At 27.7% G+C, this 21,864-nt stretch overlaps 1 protein-coding gene across 1 annotated transcript in view; it reads left to right on the top strand.

Moving 5' to 3' along the window:
- The window catches only part of LOC111627765 (lachesin-like), a 246,306-nt gene that overhangs the window by 139,571 nt on the left and 84,871 nt on the right, over positions 1-21,864 (top strand). Inside the window, exon 2 of the mRNA XM_023371402.1 lies at positions 17,550-17,665. Coding sequence (XP_023227170.1) covers positions 17,550-17,665 — 116 coding nt within the window. The remainder of the gene's footprint in view (positions 1-17,549; positions 17,666-21,864) is intronic.

The following is a 21,864-nucleotide window of genomic DNA, read 5'->3' as shown; positions in this document are numbered from 1 at the left end:
TTACATATTAAAATCGCGATTTTCAATTTGATAATATAATAAAATATTTAAGAACTTAACTAAGTTTAATTATGTATCATTTATGGTAAGAAAATATAAAATTTAATACCAGATTTAACGTCATTAAATCCACGCTATCGTAGATTTCAGAGGAGTAAAATTCTAGCGATTATTGGTTTAAAAAACAACAATAATGAAGCTAATTGGCTGAAAAAAGTAAAAAAAAAAAAATGTAAGGAATTAGGCGTGGCTTCGTTAATTTATTCATTTCTGTAACCAATTAGAGGAAACTGAGTAGCTCGACCAATCTTCTTTAACGTTTTTTATGGTAATAAACATATTACTTACATCGCGGAGGTCTGCCTATGTTTTATAACAAATAATTTTAATAAATCTGTCATTTTATAACTTCTTTAAAATTTATTTTTGATTTATTTTACATTTTTAACAGTTTAAACTGCATGTTTATTTAATCTAGTATCGTTTTATGTAATTATTTTGATAAAATTTTCTAAGTTTAGAAACTTTCATAATATCTAGAATATGGCCTAAAGGTTGTGTTATTTTTTTCGATTATTTTCACAATCTCTCTCTCTCTCCAAACTGTTCCTTTTGACAAATTTAATTATATATAGACTACTATTGATTGGAAAATTGATTACAAGCTCTCACTCGTCAGATGTCCCCTTCCCACTATTGAAGGAAAAACTTCCCCCTACCATTGATGGGAATGAATCTGCAGTAATGGGATAGAGGAAGCATTTATGGTGATTAGAACATCCCTTCCTGATAATGGGTGGGGTGGTTCTAATCCGGATAGAAGCAGCAATAGGTTGAAATCCTCTAGGATCGAGCAGCAATCTGTATGTTGAAGAACATGAGTGATGTTACAAGCGTAATGTTGTGAGACGTAATTGAAGTTCCGAATTTTTCTGACTTATCAAACTTAGATTTTTGTACGATAATTTAAAATTAGAACTTGCGTAAAACGTACATAAACTTGTAATAAGTAATTTAATAAAGAATATGCTAGAAAATTCTTTAGATAAGGGTGAGATGTTCCTCTTATCCACGTATATTTTTCTCTCGTTACTTCTAAACGTAACTTCAGCATATAAAATAACAAACAAATACAGTATTCACTATTTGTTTTATATAATTGAAAAGTTTAACGTAACATACAACGATACACTCAATTAAATGCTGCTTACGAATTTTTAACGAAATAAAATTCATTAATCAGTAAAATAATCACAATAGTGTGGCCGAAAAGTCTGTTAACCAAAATGCATGCATATCAATTTAACTCTGTTAACTGACTTTTGGGCCACCCTGTATATAGTATTCTTATCAAAAATTCCCCAATTTAATTTAAAAAAAAGGGGAAAAACTGCAGATTATTCTTCCCAACCTTGTATATATATATATATATATATATATATATATATATATATTTTATGCTTTCATGTTTAAATTTAGCTTAACTAATTGACGAAAGAAATCACTTAAGAAAGCTTTTATGATAAAAATATAATACTTTAGTTGTTTATGATTGCTTTACATCTTATTAACTAATTAAAATAAATTTAAGGAAATTCGAGTAGCATTAATTATGTTTTATAACCCAAACGAAGGCATTGAAAGTAATCATTGCTGGTTCTTAAAAAAATCTCAAGTCCATGTTAATTAATCTCTAGAGATTTGATACAATCATTTGTTAAATTCAATTTATGGAGCCATACTTTTTTTTTGCTTTAATCGTAATTAATTTTTTTAATTTACCATTTTGCTTTTCCTACTGTTTGTGTATAATGAAGAGAAACCTTGGGAGGGGGAGGTCAAAAAATTACTCTCAAGATTTTTACATTTTTGGATTCAGGGGTCCTTCAAACGGTGAGAAATGCAAAAATTTGGGGAGTTTTTTTGTACGTATGGATGTTTGTTTGTGGGTGGTGCACACGTATATTCACCCAATTAGAAAGCTTAATAACTTCTGTGCCCTTTGTCCAAAATTTCTGAAATTTTGTAGGGAGGATTGTACATTAGAGGCATAAATTCCGTTAAATTTTGATGGTTAAAGGTCACTCGGTTGAGGAGTTATAGGGGCTAACGTGTCGTATCCCCAGTTGGGTCGAACTTATTGAAGAATTTACTCGTTATTAGCTTTTACAAATTTTTATAAAACTCATCTCTACCCTCAAAATTAAGCTTTTGTTTATGTTAAAATAATTAATATTATAAACTTTTTTCAAAACAAAATCTTTAACAGATTGCGCCAGACACAATTTTAACTTTTGTTTTAGAGTATTAACAATGAAAGTAATGATTTTTATCAGTGGATATTTGTGCTTTATTATTTCCTCTAGACTTTTTCTTCCTCCTACCTCCCTCCATTCTATCGTTATAAACAATGATGATGATGATGAGTAGATATTCTAGTTGGCAATTTTACAGATGATTTCCTCGTTTTTTTACATATAAAATAAAAATTTATCTTCCTTTTCTGCTTGGGAAAGAATTGTTTTTGCCCATCAATCTCGCAAATGATGCTAACTTTATATAAGAAAAAAAAATTAATAATACAAAGAAATGTCTGTATAAAATGCTTTAAAATTATACTTATTATAAAAGTCGTTATTTGAAAGGTTCCTTACGTCGCTATAACAAGTGACTTACTAATACTCATCTTCGTTACGGAGAGGATTAATTTGAATTTACACTTAAATAACGTATAATATACGTGTTCTGTTTACTGTATATTATACCGGACACCTCGTTAAAACGAAAAGAGTTTCTCTATGAGGGGTATTATATTTCTAAATACAGTACGCCAAAACATTAAATATAACGTCAAATTTATGAGCTGCAATTTTAAATTATATGCTCTCGATCTCAAATTGGCAGTGTCTTGCCCCTGTACATCATACTTTTCCCGATGACAACGGAGTCGTGCCGGTCAGTACTGGGAAAGATTTTTGAATTTAAATCACGTAACTTCCGATATAGACCGGAAGTTCGTGTATAATGAATAGGGGGCCTCCTGCCTTGTAAACTGGTCTCGTCTTTAATCTATTCTCGAGATTAAGTAAGAGCAGACAGTGGAAATTGACAGGTTTACAATTTTTTTTTTTTTTTCAAATTGCAATTAAACCGCGAGGCAAGTCGTTATAGCGAACCCCGTTATAGCGAGGCGAGGTTGACCTTTATATCGTTACGACCAGAAATTACCAACCTGTACGATGTTGTATAGATTTTACGTGTTGGAAAATGGCTAAGTATGCAATGACGCAAAGAAAAGAAAAACAGAAGAAAATGGTTCTTCCACCACCCCCGCTCTCGCTCCACCCCTTCAAGTCCCTGAAGCATCCTCGTGCGTTTTTCTGTCAATTGATCTTATTCCTGTCTTCTATTTTCTTTCCAGTGGAGGTAAACGAAAGGAAAGTTACTGCTGTACATCAAATGCTTTGCTTTATCCCAAGCTAACACAGTGAATTTTCGGACGGGGTCAAATGTCTTTGGCGCCAAAATCAATATTTTTGTCGGCACCGCGTATTAAGTTAGATATCAGATTACGTTCATTCTTTGTCACCCTGTTCCACGTTCTTGTTACATCTGGAGGTGGGACAGGGGGGACGGAGCGAGGGTGGGGGACTAAATTTTAGTGAACAAAAATCTCTTGGACAACATAGACTCATTTGAAACTTTCTGTACTTCTGCTTGTGTCATGTTACAATTGTCCTCTTTGGGGATTGTCATGCTATTCCGTGTCTGCTGCAATTTATTCTCTTCATAGATTGATGTTTTACTGAATTTTCTTTGACATTTTTGTTTAGTATCCTACTTTTGACCCTGTTAAAAAGTCGAAAATTGTGTTTCTATTTTATCTCAAGTACTCTCTAGTGTCTGTTTCCCTCTTTTATTTTTTTATGTGGATGCCTTTGTCTGTTATACGATTCGAAGATAATTCTTTCACTTTCTTACATATTTTTTTAAGAATTTAATTTTTAAAAAATTCGAGTAAATTTTGTNTCTTCATCTCAACTAATCGTGATAAATTCAGAGTAAAATAAATAAATAAATAAAAGATATGTGTATTAACTCCTTGGCATTTAATATATCTTACTTTATCTTGTGGCAATGCTTAAATTCTTTCGGTGTACTCTGTGAAATTGAACACTACAATAATAGAACTCATGCTGTGGTATTGATAACATAATCTAGTATATGGGTCAATGGCATCGACAGTGTTAAGAAAGTCTGAAAATTAATATTGCTCATAAAATCTGTAGGGTATCTTACTTATAGTTACAGAGAAAGTTTTCTCGTTGTATGAGATTTTTATTGTATATTGCTAGCAAAAGAAACCACAGTAGGGCTTATAATCCCCTGTTGACGTAGATGGAATATTAAAGAATATCAATCCCGAAATGACTTTTTATTAAAGAAATTATTGTAGATTATATCACCGTATTAAAAAAATTTCGGGCTTTAGGCTCCCCTCGAAACAACAGTTAATAAATTTATGTTATATCTACCCACTTGGAGGTGCTCAAGACTGGATCCTGTGAGCCCTATACGTTTAAATCTTGTAGGGCCTTGCTTAATTAATAACGGCCATTTTTTATGTTTTATCAGTGTCCGTTGTTTACAGGTTTGACTGTATGTATAGTAATTATTTTTAAAAAAATATATAAAATATTCTTGAATATTTACCTGAGAAAATATTTAATGATATTTCTTTAGATAAAAGTACAGTTGAACGTCCTATAACAGCAACCTGTAAACTGCGGCCATATTTACAGAAATGTTTCTTATCGAAATGCTCACAAAACAATCCTTAAACAATTGCGATTTCTATGTTTTTGCCAATGTCCGTTATACACAGGGTTAACATCATATATTCAGTAATTATATTTTTAAAACGGCCACCTGTTAACAACGACCATCTGCGAGCTTCGCCATATTTTCATGAACGTTTCTTTTCGAAATACACACGAAACAAATACTATTTTCTACGTTCCCGTCACTGTCCGTTATTCGCAGGTTTGAGAGAATATAAAGATTTCTTACAACCACCACCTGCCAACAACTGCGGCCACATTTACATGAACGTTTCTTCTCGAAATGCATACGAAACGATCATATTTTTACGTTTCATTTACTGTCCGCCGTTCGCAGGTTTGACAGCAAGTAAGAAATCACGTTCAGCAATCACATCCTTAGAAAATATCTCGGATAAAAACATCGAAAGCGACGACATGCCATCATAAAATAAATAAATAAATAAATAAATAAATAAACGATAATCAGGGGCATACATCCCTTAATGACAGTGCATTTATAATAGTAAAGATATACATAAACGCAGTTTCCTTTATGAAATAATTATAAGTTAGTTTAAATTATTGAAGAGAAAGAAAACAGAGATTATCCTGAGTAACATAAAGAATCAATTCTCCTGTTCAAGATTGATGAGGCGTATCTTGCTGCAATGTCTTCATAATATTATCCATGGACCAGTGCATTCGTCGAGGATAAGCCGTTGGCAGTCTGTAAACATTCTTTCAGCTCAAGTCAAACATTGTCACATGTCATGTCCTTACCTCGAATCAATTACCAGGCAAGAACATTTGCAGCATCCTTTTCTTAACCGCCTTTTCCTTAAAAATTTAATTAAGCTCAACTAATGTAATTATTGAGCGATTGATAGTTCACTTTGCATTTTTCTTAGTTTTATTCTTGATTATTTTTTTAAAAATGTAAAAAATCTGAGGAAAGTAGACATGATTTTTTTTTTAATTTTTTTTTGCTCCTTTTCTTGATTTTTTAAACCTTTTTCTTTGAGTTCCTATCTGCTTTTCCGTCTGGTCGACAATCTTTTACGTTTTCAACACTCTGTCATCACTCATCCTGTTTATACTCTCATCCAATTCATCTCTTTTTTTCCTTTGCTTCTAACAATCCATTCATTTATTGGTTGAATGATGAATCCTTTTCCAGAATTTCTTTATTTTTATCTATTTAAAGTTTTGTTAACTATTCTCTCTCTTAAAATAAAATAAGAAAAAAAAGAAGAGGAGGAGCAAGAGCAGGAGGAGGAAGAAGGATAAGAAGAAGAAGAAGAAGAAGANTTATTGGTTGAATGATGAATCCTTTTCCAGAATTTCTTTATTTTTATCTATTTAAAGTTTTGTTAACTATTCTCTCTCTTAAAATAAAATAAGAAAAAAAAGAAGAGGAGGAGCAAGAGCAGGAGGAGGAAGAAGGATAAGAAGAAGAAGAAGAAGAAGACGAAGAATTTTTAATTCTTTGTTTTAACTCATTTATTTTTATTTTTTTCTTAATTCTTTTACTTTTATTACATCCAATCTACAAAAAAATAATATTACTATTTTCTAAACTTTTATTTTAAAGACTTTTATTACTCTAGATCAAGTTATTTAAGCATTCTGTAATTGGATTCTTTCTTAAATGACTCTTTGCATTTTCAATAAAATATTTTTGTGTGTTTAAATAAATGTAACTGTTATGTTTTATCTTAAAGAAAAAACATATTTATATATACACGTATTTTTTTCTAATTTTACTTTGTAATTTAATATTTAAAAACGCCATTAATTAAAAAGTTTTATAAATAAATAAACGATGCTTTAAGGATGGTGTTTAGTTTAAAATTTAAGAAAATTTGATAATTTTTACTTTATCTTCATTAATTTTGAACAGAAATCTTCTTAAATCTGTTGTTTATTTCAGATATTTTATTTTGAATATACACGTAGACGTACTTTTAATGATGCATTCATGTTTAATTTCCAAATGATTCCAATCTCAATTAATCATAGTGAGAAAATTCTGTTCNACTTTAGGCATGAGCTTCTACGTTTGAGCTTCTAGGCTTGAACTTTAGGCATGAGCTTCTACGTTTGAGCTTCTAGGCTTGAACTTTAGGCATGAGCTTTGAGGCATGAACTGTAGGCGTGAGGTTTAGACACAGAAACGTCATTTTAATTGTAATTTTCACGTCACCTCTAAAAATTTGAACATTTTACAACCCAAACTTGTAAAATATTTTAATTTTCCAAGCATTAAAAAAATGCCATTTTTAGATGTTTTTAAAAAATTTCAACGTCTTTATATCTAATCCGAAAACAAGAAATTAATTTTTTACAACTCGAAAACATAAATTCCGACATAAAAGATTCATATTTAAAAAAACACGAATGCTGTAAAAATTCGCGTGAAATAATAAATTTTAAAAATTTCCATAAAATAAAAATTACTTGGAAAAATTAAGCAGTGGTTGGGATTTTATCTTTAATTTCTCTAAAGCACTCTACCCATTTAAATTGAAAATTTATAACTGACTTTTAACCCCTTAAACAAAATTCACTTTGTCAACTCGTAATTGCATTTAACATGTTAAGAGAAATGTCTTAATTATCCTTGCATGTTAAGAGTAAAGTAACATTTTACTTTTACAAATGTCATACATCGGAGCGTCGAGAATTTTAACAAGATAATACTAAGATTAACTTCATGTATAATGCCTTTTAAGATGTGTAAACTACTTTAAAATCGTATAAAATTCTATTTACAATCAATTTCCTAATTGATTAATATATAAAATTGTATATTAAATTATTTAATTTTAAATTTAAATAGTCGAATTAACTGCAGTGTAGTTAAATATGTAAAGTGCTAATCGTTGATTCCATTCACGATTTTTACTAGAAATAATTAATTGAATTTTCATGTTGCACGAAGGGAATTAACTCTTCGGATTTTTCTGTATGAATTTCTTCGGTTTGTGTTCATTTAGTATGTGAATAATGCAAAAAATTTAGTACTTCAACGTAATGTTAAGGTGCCTCGTTGGCTGAGTGGATTAAAACCACTAGTATGTATTCGTGAGTTCGTACCTCAACAAAATCACGCGAAGTTTTTCGGGTATTCTTCACGCATGTAACACCCAAATACTCCCATTTGAAGATTGTTCGTAAATCTTCATCTCAACTAATCGTGATAAATTCAGAGTAAAATAAATAAATAAATAAAAGATATGTGTATTAACTCCTTGGCATTTAATATATCTTACTTTATCTTGTGGCAATGCTTAAATTCTTTCGGTGTACTCTGTGAAATTGAACACTACAATAATAGAACTCATGCTGTGGTATTGATAACATAATCTAGTATATGGGTCAATGGCATCGACAGTGTTAAGAAAGTCTGAAAATTAATATTGCTCATAAAATCTGTAGGGTATCTTACTTATAGTTACAGAGAAAGTTTTCTCGTTGTATGAGATTTTTATTGTATATTGCTAGCAAAAGAAACCACAGTAGGGCTTATAATCCCCTGTTGACGTAGATGGAATATTAAAGAATATCAATCCCGAAATGACTTTTTATTAAAGAAATTATTGTAGATTATATCACCGTATTAAAAAAATTTCGGGCTTTAGGCTCCCCTCGAAACAACAGTTAATAAATTTATGTTATATCTACCCACTTGGAAGTGCTCAAGACTGAATCCTGTGAGCCCTATACGTTTAAATCTTGTAGGGCCTTGCTTAATTAATAACTATTTACTTATCAAGTATTAAGAAGTTATTATTGTTCGATAATAGAATAAAATTCAATACGAAAGAAAGTTGGCTCGTTATCTGCTTTTTTTTCATCTTTAGGCCATAGGCGTTGCGGTTAATCTAGCTCTATTCGCTGTACACATACAAATAAATAATGCAATATTTATGGTGTTGTTTGGAGTTTATCGCTTGTGTTTTTACTAAAAAAATCATAAAAATTCAATGAAATTTAAGTTGTTTATTAAAGAAATACAGTAGAAGAAGATGTAAAGATTACATTAGTTTACAATGTAAAATATATTTATTGTGTTTTTTTGGAGATAAATAGAATACCTGTTCCAATTCGGGAGGAGAAAAAAGAAGAATTCAAACAAATCAATACTTTCAATACTCCAATTGTTTGTTTGTTTATCTTTGAGTTTCTTATTTTTCTGAGAAAAAGTTTGTCTCTTATAAATTTAATCATCGATCTGGAACCATACGCTCGAAGAACCGAATTTTTCCGGAAACTTATATAAAGATCCATTTGTTTCTAAGAATTTTATTGTTTTTCTAAAGGTTTAAACTTTAATTCAGTTAAATTTAATATATAAAGTTGTATTTAATGAAATACTTTTAAAGGTAAAAGATATTTTTCACAACCCTTTCTAACGTACAAATTGTATTTTGTACAATACTATTATTAAAATACAAATTCTATTGTACTTGACAAACACGAATTTACAAAACTTGATTTGTTTCTTGCTTTCTCATCGACCATTCTAGAATGAAATTATAGAAAAATATAAATTTCATGTCCATACTGATTGAAATAAAAGCAATAAAGATTAATACAGAATTAAATTTTCGAAAGAAAAAAAATACGCGTATATATTTTTATACATTTAACGAGGAAACTCATTATAGCGAGTTTCATTTTAACGTAATTAACCACATCCATTTCAAATTTAGTCAGATTGGAGCAAATCTATCTGTCATACCAACGTGTAGGTGCGTGTGTAAAGTATATATATATATATATATATATATACACGGTCCTTAATAGCCTTAATTAAACTTCTTTAAATATCGCTGTCATCAAATCATGCTTCATAAACTGTAAAAGATGTCTATCAACCCTAGCACAAAGTGGTATTTAGTGTAGGGTGGTATCGCGTTCTATACGACATTTATAGCCTCTAGATACGTGTCATAAAACAACGATGATCCAACGTTTTGACAAATAATCTGACCTTAGCAAGTGGCCTGTGCAAAGAATGAGGTCATCAGGCTTCACGCTTCAACTCATCCCAAGTCCAGCAGAAAGCTAGGGGTTCGGAACTGGTACTAATCTAATTACGCTGCTGAGAGGTCCCAGCCCATCCCAGACACGGACTAGCGATTCTTCGACTAGAAATTCTTTCTTTGTAATTCGATTAAATAGTTTCCGCCAATGCTCAGTTTGAAGGAGGGAAGAAGAAGTTCCATTCTTCTCTCCCCCCCATTCCCCCGCTTCCAACCTCCTTCAAACTGCTTTACTTTTTAACTTTTGCTTTATTTTTCTTTGATTAATGAATTTGTGAATATTTTTATAACTTGAGACATCCAATGATAAACTTTGTGGAATAATAATCAGTTGAAATTGCTTAAAATTCTTTTGGTGAACGATTTTCTTTTTTTAGGAATTCTTTAAGAAACTTTCATACTTTATCGTGTGTATGCTTTAACGTACGAGGAAAATATATGTATATATTACTTTCTAATTGTATTTTTAATGAATATTTTAATTTCATTTCGATTAAATTGTGTTGAGTCGCTTTGGGTTTAGGTTTAGTTAGACTTTGATTGATTAGGTAAAAGTTAAATTACAGTAGGAGTTAGATATAGGTTCAGTTACCTAAACCATCATACTCTAAATTAACCTATATCTAACCAATCATACTCTATGTTTGATTAGGTATAGGTTAAAAAGGATTGTGATAGGTATAATTGGTTAGGTATAGGTTAAGTTAGACTATAATAGTCTAGGCTAAATTATAATGGGTTAGGTATAGTTTAAGTTGGGGTATATTAAATTGAGTATGGTTTAAGTATAGTTTAAATTGAGTGAAATTAAATTATTCGTATTAAGATTTATCGTATGAAGTCAAAAATCAAGTTTACTTTGTCTAATTAACAATTATTTAATTACTTTCTGTAAATGTTTCTAAATACATATTTTATTTAATTTTTAATAAAGTATTTTATGTGTCATGTTTTTCACTATAAGTTGATTAAATTTGATAACGATTTAATTTTATTTTTGTGTGGTATTGTATAAATAATTAAATACATATCATATAAAAACTATTTCTACATTGTTTTATATATTATCAGATTATAAAGTTCATGTAAATCGTCTATAATCACAAAAATAATAAGTTTTGATTTATACTGAATTAAGAATATAATGTATTCTTTTTTTTATTATGTACGTATTGTGATTGGACATTATTATATATTTTAATGCGTTTATATAAAATTAAAAATTAATTTAAATAAAATAAATTTATAAATTTAAACTGTAAATATTTGTATTTCACTTTAAAAATGTGGATTTTTTTTCTTTTTTGTAAATGTTTGTAACTTTTCTTCCTCTAAAATCATTTTCTAAATAGACTTTTATGTTATTTCATTTATATTTTTTTATGATTATCTTTACTAAATTTATTTTAGTTTTCACCTTTGTTTATATAGGTTTAATGGGAAGATGATTTATTAAATCGTTGTTTCACTTTATTACATAACTTTTCTTCCATTCAAACACAAACTTTTAAACGATAATTCCCTTTTAAATAATATAAAATACTTTATTAACATTAAAACACAATTAATTAATTAACGTTTGCTTTTACGCTATTTAATCTATAATTAATCAAATGTAACTATTCATAATAAACACTTGTGTACTGATGTAAATGCTATATTATAATGAATTAATTATAATATAATGTCTTACTAATTATCAGATTTTGCATGTGCATTGCGGTATATTCGCTGATTATATTATATAGATATTAATAGTTGTAAGAAATAATTTTAAGTACAATTTACCACGATTGATGTGGATTATCTTTGAGCTTCGTTTCCTCGCGAAATATGTTGTAAATTATTATGTTTACTGTGTATTTTCAAGCTCTGTAGGATCAGTTACGCTCCCTAAGATTATAGAAAGTTCTAAAATATTTTATCTGTAAAAAGGTATCTGGAAAAGAAGTTGATGTATCGCTATTGACGATGGCAACACACCCGATTGACAGTAGTGTTGTTGATGGAGTTCTTATATATATATAAAAAAAAGGAGTGAAGATATCGTTACGTTGTTTCCTCCTGAACTCTTTAAACACTCATTTAATCGTTCTTCGTGTTTTCTTAAATGGTAACTTAATTTTAATTGTTTCTCAATACGAAATTACAACTTTTATCACCATAATTTAACAGTTTTTCTATGGTTAAAGCTGTTAAATCATCCTGTTTATGATTAGATTACACATTATTTACATATTCAATATATTCTTCTATATTTGTGTATATAGTAGCATTGTGTTAATGTTAGAGTACTTTAAATTGTATGTAGTAGCATTGTGTTAATGTTAGAGTACTTTAAATTGTATGTAGTAGCATTGTGTTAATGTTAGAGTACTTTAGCGACTAGCCTAAAAATATATAGAATTAAAATATTAACATATGCATGAAAGCATTTTTTTCGTCCTGGGGCACTTAGAAGGCCTTTTTTTTACTTTCATCAGAGCCTTTGCTATGTCCACAATGATAAAGAGGAAGGTATCGGAGTCAAATTATTCATAAAAATTCATATGGCCCTACTTACACTCGAATACATTCCTCCAGCTTATGTTTCAAATATTAGTTTGGGGTTTGTCCTGTGACCTTTAAAGATGTTATAATGGCTAATGTATATTCTGTAGCATATAGTTTTAAAGAAATTTTTAATGCAGAACCCAATGGTGGAGTCATATACGAATTATTGGCAAACAAAATAAAAATAAATTATCTGTGCTTAGACAACAAAGTTTTTCTGGTATAACTTTTGAATAATTTTTATAATTTTAAAACTTATTATACTGTTGGATTCTACATTTAAAATCCTTTAAAATGATATGGTACAATATTGAGATTACACTGTTTGAAATTTCCAAGATATAATAAATTTTGACCTTTAAAGGTCAATGGTTAGAGCATTAGTTTAATGTTAGAGTTAGATTTAGAGTTATTTCCGAATTTATAGAACAATATTTCACAACATATAGTACAATTTCCATACCTTATTTCTATAACTCATTTCTATGATACACATTACATGCCTTCTTTGAATCATTCAAGATATGCACCACAGCACTATTTTAATTATTAAAGACATACACCAAGTGCCCCCACTGCCCCCATTGAATTATTAAAGGTATACACCATGAATTAAGGATATAAACTACATGCACAACTTAAAAAAATGCTTGATTTTACACTAAAAGAATGCTCTTTTAATAATGTATTTAAGTTGAATTATAATTAAACATTATTCTGCATCATTTATAATTCTGAAACTTTATTACACACAAGCTTAAAATAAAAAAAATAATAATAAAATAAAATACAAAAAAGTTTTAATCAATCAAAGACATTGGAGATTCTTTTATTTTTACATTATTGAAAGAATAAAGTAAAAGGCCGTAATCGTTTTTGTTCAAACTTAATAATGCATAAGCTGTTTATTGCTGAAAGAATACGTAACAAAAGTCTACTTTCTACTTCACTTAAATGCATTGTTCTATTGTATAAATTTAAAAGGTTTTAAGAGATGCTCAAGAACTAATCTCTAATTATATTAATAAATAATAAACAAAAATAAATGAAGGAAAAGATATTCTTGAATAATTAAAAATCACTCAATTTTTATCTATATACATCATTATTTGTTTATATATAATAAAATATTAAACATTTGTTTACAGGAACTCGAACCTGAATTATTTAAAAAAAAAAAAAAAAAACATATAAAAGAGTAAAGATTTTATACAGTGATAAATTAAAGTTTCTATTCGGAAAATACTTAAATTTTATTATAAATTCTTTAATTCGGAGTGATACTTAAAATGGAATTTGCTTGCATTACTTTAAGTAAATTGCCACTTATTTATTTATTTATTTTTAAAAATGTAAAAAATCTGAGGAAAGTAGACATGATTTTTTTTTTAATTTTTTTTTGCTCCTTTTCTTGATTTTTTAAACCTTTTTCTTTGAGTTCCTATCTGCTTTTCCGTCTGGTCGACAATCTTTTACGTTTTCAACACTCTGTCATCACTCATCCTGTTTATACTCTCATCCAATTCATCTCTTTTTTTCCTTTGCTTCTAACAATCCATTCATTTATTGGTTGAATGATGAATCCTTTTCCAGAATTTCTTTATTTTTATCTATTTAAAGTTTTGTTAACTATTCTCTCTCTTAAAATAAAATAAGAAAAAAAAGAAGAGGAGGAGCAAGAGCAGGAGGAGGAAGAAGGATAAGAAGAAGAAGAAGAAGAAGACGAAGAATTTTTAATTCTTTGTTTTAACTCATTTATTTTTATTTTTTTCTTAATTCTTTTACTTTTATTACATCCAATCTACAAAAAAATAATATTACTATTTTCTAAACTTTTATTTTAAAGACTTTTATTACTCTAGATCAAGTTATTTAAGCATTCTGTAATTGGATTCTTTCTTAAATGACTCTTTGCATTTTCAATAAAATATTTTTGTGTATTTAAATAAATGTAACTGTTATGTTTTATCTTAAAGAAAAAACATATTTATATATACACGTATTTTTTTCTAATTTTACTTTGTAATTTAATATTTAAAAACGCCATTAATTAAAAAGTTTTATAAATAAATAAACGATGCTTTAAGGATGGTGTTTAGTTTAAAATTTAAGAAAATTTGATAATTTTTACTTTATCTTCATTAATTTTGAACAGAAATCTTCTTAAATCTGTTGTTTATTTCAGATATTTTATTTTGAATATACACGTAGACGTACTTTTAATGATGCATTCATGTTTAATTTCCAAATGATTCCAATCTCAATTAATCATAGTGAGAAAATTCTGTTCCTATTTACTATGCGTTTATAGAATTGAATTAAACACAATTCATCGAGCTTCACAGTATGAATCTTTAAGTACCTGAATCAATTACATTAAGGATATTTTATGAATTTCTCATCTATCAGATTAGTTTTACAGGATAGAGGAAATATTGCCATTTGTGTGATAGAATGTACAATCTTCATATAAATATTGTACTGCAGACAAAAACTAATTTCATTCATTAAAAGTGTACACTACATACACGGTTTGAACTGTTTAAATTATGCATCATACACATTATAACACTATTATACCACTTTGAAGTCCAGCATCATATACATCACATGCCCCATTTGATTTATTAAAGATATGCACCTCAAACCCCCAATTGAATTGTTAAGGATATACAACACATACCCAATTGAATTATCATAAACATAAGCCACATGTCTCATTTGAATAAATAAGGTTATAACCCCACATGTTTGATTTGCTTCACATGTCTCATTTTACTCGTTAAGTATATGCACCACATACACTACTGAAAATATGCCCCATACATGCCCCATACAGGCCATTTTCTAGCAAATATACATAAAAATCTCCACTCGTTCAATAAATAATACATTTCTGATACATATTTACATACTTCCTTTCTTTATTCTACACTGTAAGTAATACTTTATTAAAACTCTTATACATAAAATATGTTGAAAAATAAGTAAATATTTATAGAAATAAACAAAATGTTAAACTCGACTCTTACATTAATAATAAAAAAATAAAATCTTTTATAATATTTTATCAAATAAAAAAAACGAAAGAAGAAGAAGAAGAGGAAATGCACAACTTTATGAATTTAAATTTTTCAACTAGACAGAATATAAATAGAGATGCAAAAGATATTTTTAATCTGACTTCATTCGCTTCAAATTTATTTTCTGATAAGGAAACACGAAACCAGAATCTAAGAAAAATCTTATCCATTGCATGAAAACTTACATATACATCCATATATGTATATATGTATATATGCATATCAAATATAACTTTTTTTCCCACAATAACTTGTTTAATCCGATTATCCGGGTAGACTGTTAGAAGAAAAAACATCATGCAAAATTGACATGAACAATTTCCTTCTTCTTCTCCTTCTTCTTCTTTTTAAGATATGAACAAAGAAAAAGAGATGGAGAGGGGAGAGGAATGGAGCATCAGTTTTCTTTAATTGAATCGACAGAAGATACAATTTATTTTCTCTATTTTTAATCCGTTCATCCGTTCCTAATATTTTTGTGGATCTTAGAAGTTGCTTTAGGCAAACAATACAGTTGTTATTGTATGGTTTTGCTAAACTGGTTAGAAAAAGAGTGAAGCCATTTCTCTAATTCACCCCACAAGTTTCAAACTAGAATCTACTCCTTCTTCTTCTTCTTCTATTTTCTTGATAACAATTTTGGAAAATCGTATTTTAAAAGGTTTAAAAGAAAATTTTCTATAGTTCTAAATGGTTTTTTTTCTTTCTATTCGTAGTGGTTTAGATGTTTTATATATAGATTTGTTAAAACTTTCATGTAATGGTTTGATAGATTTACAATACTCTGAAATGGTTTCGAATTCGATTGTAATGATTTCTAAAAAGAATTATCGCTTTTATTTTATACGTTTTAAAGATAAATATATATATTTTCTAACTGTTATAAATTGGTTTATGGGATTTATAAATTTCTTCACGTTGGTTGAGTTTGGTTTTTATGTCTTAACCGTTTCTATAGATCAATATAAATGGTTTGATAGAATTTACATCGTGGAAATTTGTAATGGAAATGATAAGTTTTCAAATAAACTTAATGTATTTTTATGTTTATAATAAATGAATTTATACATAATTTATTTACGTATGCCTTTTTTTTATTTTGGACTCTGTTCTGTAGGTCATTTTTCTAGCTTCACTCCTCACTATTTGAATGTTGAGGAGCGAGACTTAAGTATTTTTACGGGACGTAGACTATTCCCAAATATGCCTAAGGTTTTTTGACCTTTCACATTCGATCCTGGATCTACAGGAGTAATAGGTTAACACCTTAACTGCCTTGTCTCCGAAGAGACAAGGTGGTTAAAATAACTTTTCATATTTTTAATAACTTTTCTCTAATTAAATGTAAAGATAAATCCATTGTTTTCTTATTATTTTCTGCGTAATTTATTTAGTGGGTTGAAAAGTCAGTTTACCTAGATATAACAAAGTTAGTACGGTTAACTAACTTTTGAGACATCCTGTGTTTGTGTTTAGAAAACTTAATGGAATCGTTATATCTGTTATAATTAAAGAATTTTAAATGAAAAATAAATTTAATATATATTTTACTAGGAAATTTAGTTTTATCTGTCTTTCATGAATTTTCAATGCCAAAATTTTATAATTATCTTATACTTTGAGTGTTTACTGACGAGGATAAATAAATCTTAATTGATAATATTTAATTATCGACATATTCAATATGTTTCTTTTTAAAAATTCTTCATTATTTTCTTCTTCTTCTTCAGCATTTTTAATATGGATTAATTTATCTATCGTCAATTAAAAGATTTTAATTAATGAACAAACTAAAAACTTATTCAAATTTTTAAATATTTATAGTCCAAATTATAATTTTAATTATTTTAAAACCCAAAATTACTTAAAGATTCTTAAAATGTTGTATTTTTATCGCATGAAATTCAAGATTTTCGGTTTTAAATAGTGTCATAAATTATTATTATTTTTTTAATGTAAAAATTTATTAATTTCTATTTAACATTATAAAATATATTTAAAAATTTAAATTAAAAAAGTAAATTTTCTAATGATTTTTCTAGTTGCAATACCAGAAGGTCCAGAACCATCGTTCGCTGAACCAATCCCAAATGTAACAGTTGCTGCAGGACGAGATGTTACGCTTCCTTGTGTAGTAGAAAATCTTGGAAATTATCGGGTAAGTAACAAATTACGTTAAAAATAAAAATTTTAATCATTTATAAAAAGCTTTAATATAATTAATTAGAAGCAATTTGTAACAGTTAAGAGGACAGAAGCGTTTAATTACATTAATATATATATATATACATATACATATATATATATTTAAATGATTTATTTTCTGACATTCCAATATTATTTAATTATTTAAATTTCCATTAAAAACAAATTATTCAACATTATTTAGTTATTGATACGTTACATTATTAATAATAAGCAAGGGAAATATATATATTGGTTAATGGAAGTAATTGATAATCAATAATATTGAATTACGAAAAAAATTCATTTTTAAGTCAATTTATGAAATTTTATTCCGCTTTTTTTATATTAAATGTTTAGAAAATAATTAATGTAAAATTTAGTAGAAAGTTATTTCATAATTTTATTTAAATTATGTGAAAATTTAATATTTCTTTAAAGATTTATTTTAACGTTATATGTATCTGTGACTTCATGATGGATTTTTAATATTTTATTTTGATTTTTGACTTTTTTTGCATTTGTCGTGAGATTTTTCAGAATGTTAGCTTTAAATTGATATTAATTTATAAAGGATATAGTTTAATTTTTATATAAACATTTTTACTTAAATTTTTTTACTTTATAATTCATAATGATACTCTGGTGTTGTAATAAGTATAGTTTTCAATTAAATTGCTTTGAAATTATTGGAAATTAATGAGAAATGTTTGCAAATAATATAGAGTATTGCGTTAAAATGTATAAAAGCAATGAAATTGTTTTATGTTAAAATTTCATTAAATTTTGTACTTATATCAAAGTGCATTTTGAATAGTTTTGTTGGGATAAGGCAAAAAAATTTATATTTATTGTTTGGAGAAACTATGAAAAGTTTTCACTTAAAATATCAATTGTTTTCATCTTATTTTAATCGAGTTGTTGATTTTATGTACAACAAAATGTTGTTTCTACGTGTCGAAATCATTATCATTCTGAATTATATTAAAGGAATAAACAAAAAATATTTACGTAGAATAATAAGAAAATAATTTTTAGTGTTTATCTTTATAAATAATAAATTCTAGTTTCATTCTCTACTCTTCTGAAATATAGAGCTTTTTAGACAGAGAAAATTTTAACTTTATTTCTTTATTTTATCAAGACATAAAGCGTTGCAGTAAGAAAGAATTTCAAGTACTGTACACTTCCCTACTATTTCTTTTGCCAGATTTAGAACATTACAGAGAGAAATTTAAACACTACTTCTTTATTTTTTCAACGTATACAGCGTTACAGACAGAGAAAACTGTAACTCTATTTATTTACTTTTTCCAACTTTATAGACAAAACTTCATTAATTTTAAAACATAATTTAACTTAATTACATTATTTATTTTTCCCTTTTACATATTGTTTTTTTTAACATAACATTTTAAAAAATTATTTATTTTTTTAAAATTTGATAAATAATTTAGTTAAGAATCGTTTGTTATAATATTTTCGAAGAGTTTTCTTGTCGAGAATTAAAAATTCTTGAAAGTTTATGAAAGTGGAGATGTAATCGTGGAGTGAAATGATGCCTGACGAATGAAACGTAGATTTAATCTATCTCATCTTCAAGACTGATGATTGTATGCGTCACTATCACGAAATCTTTCTCCTTGTGACATCTTCTGTGGTACTTGCTTAGATTCTTTCTAATATATTTCTGTCTCCTTATGCTGAAGAGACCTTCGAAGATTATCAGAGTTTTGGATGAACATCAACTTATCGATCTGATTTTTCTTCTTTACTTTAAATATATATATATATAATTTTCTTTTATTAAAATGTTATTGAGAAACACATAAATTTTTTCTATCAAATTTAAAACAGCTCGTAATTTTAGTAAATAGGAAAAAAATCGTTTAATATGTTCAATCTAGTGGAAGATATATGTCTATATGATGCGTGTCAGTTGTTTCGATGAAGAATTTCGAGCAAATAAAACTTAAAACTACGACTATATTAACAAAAATGGCTCTGAATTTATATTAAGAAACGAAGTATATAATAACGAATTGTATTTTTAAAGGGGAGAAGTAACAGAGAGAAGTAGACTCTCGTAAAATATGAGATATACTTTATAGAAAAAATGCATTACGACATGTAAAATGAATGTATACAATTTTAGTAAATCTTGTATTATAAAAACTGAATTAAAATTAACCAAACCTCAATACAGCGCTTTCTAAAGTAGTGCCACTTTCATGTAATGCCAATCAATATTCGTAAACGAATTTCCTTCGTACGTATTAAACAGTGAACCTTTTAGTAGCTAAGAACTACTGAATGCACGATTATGCACTGTAAACACGTGATTTTCAAATTTCTATACTCAACTTTGTGTGTAATCCTTAATACTATAGATGTTTTATTGTTAAAATACTTCGATTTAGCGCCAATTTAAAATATAAGCAAATTCTGGCGCTAAATCGAAGTTTCGAGTGCTTATCTAAATACAAGCCTTAATAATATGTAAGGCATAAACATAAAATATATGTAAATTAAAAATGTAACAGTTGCTGCAGGACGAGATGTTACGCTTCCTTGTGTAGTAGAAAATCTTGGAAATTATCGGGTAAGTAACAAATTACGTTAAAAATAAAAATTTTAATCATTTATAAAAAGCTTTAATATAATTAATTAGAAGCAATTTGTAACAGTTAAGAGGACAGAAGCGTTTAATTACATTAATATATATATATATACATATACATATATATATATTTAAATGATTTATTTTCTGACATTCCAATATTATTTAATTATTTAAATTTCCATTCGTTAAGTATATGCNAAATTATAGAAATGATTTTTTATAATTTTTTCTTTGAAAAAAAAAATAAGGAGGGGGAAAAAATTGAAAGAAAAAGAGAAGTTTCAGCAGATAGAAAAGCGCTCGTTAGCAGCTACTTCCAACTTTTAAAAAGTCAGAGAGAAGTGCTAATGAGCACTCAAATAAGAAAGAGCAGATATCACGCCTTGTAATGCTACTTTTACACAAATTATTTAATATCCGGTGATGTTATTCAGTTAGATAATTAAATGAATAATAAAATACTTTGTTTTTATCAGAATTTTAATGTATAATGGTTTTAAATAAGTTTTTAAATAATTGTAATTCTTCTTGTACTTCTTTTCTTGGTATATTTATTGATTTCTATGATAATGATCTCTTTAAATGATTACTAGAAGAGTGTTTTAATGACTATTAATTAAAATACTAGGAAAGTTTTATTTATAACGAGTCAAAATAATATTTTTTCTTAAGATAATTTAATTAGTACTGACGCATAAGTAGTTAACAGTGACCCAAAGTATTTACCTTCTAGAGTTAACAGTACTATCATTACTGACCTACTAGCAGATAATACTGCTACTATCATTCACTTACTAGAGGTTAACATTGAATCCATCACTCACCTACTAGCGGTTAACATTGAATCCATCACTCACCTACTAACGGTTAACGGTGAACCAATCACCCATTTACTAATGGCTAACGGTGCATTCATATAATAAATCTTTAAATAATGTTATATATATATACGAATTAACATCTTTCGGGGCCTCTGGCACAGAATATTAGTCCCCCTTTACATAATTTTACATCATAAACTAATAACGTCTAATTGTAGATATATAAAATTATTTATAAATTAGATGAGATCCGGGACCCTAGGCATATGTATCACATTTTTAATGGGCAGTTATGCATTATATTTAAATCATTATATAAAATATAATTAGAAATTAATAATGTTTAGAAGTCTTCTATCAAATACTCCAATTTTATCGAATAGGGCCCCCCTTTTATAGAATTTTTAAACAATTTTTAATAAGAGGCCCTACTCAGCAGTTGGCCCTTTAACTAAAATGAGATGATGAAAATTTTAATGCTGTCAAAATCGTATTTTCGGCAAGAGATTCCTCTATAGGGTGCATATATCACGTGATAGGGTTTAGGGTTTTCATGAGGACTATTATTTGGGGCAACGTGTGCCTGATTAATGTTAATTCTTTTAAATTTAGCAAAGGGAGTTTCAGTGTTAAGTTATTACAACAAATTACGCGAAGAGAAGATTACTTTGTGGTACCCTTAATAGTTACAAATGTTCAATTGCGGCTCAGTAATTGAGAAAGTTTATT

The sequence above is a fragment of the Centruroides sculpturatus genome, unplaced genomic scaffold (genome assembly GCF_000671375.1).
Source record: "Centruroides sculpturatus isolate CEXI.00-Female unplaced genomic scaffold, Cexi_2.0 scaffold1, whole genome shotgun sequence".
Taxonomy (NCBI): Eukaryota; Metazoa; Arthropoda; class Arachnida; order Scorpiones; family Buthidae; genus Centruroides; species Centruroides sculpturatus.
The sequence above is the reverse complement of the archived record's forward strand: the minus strand, read 5'-3'. Positions and strand labels throughout refer to the sequence as shown.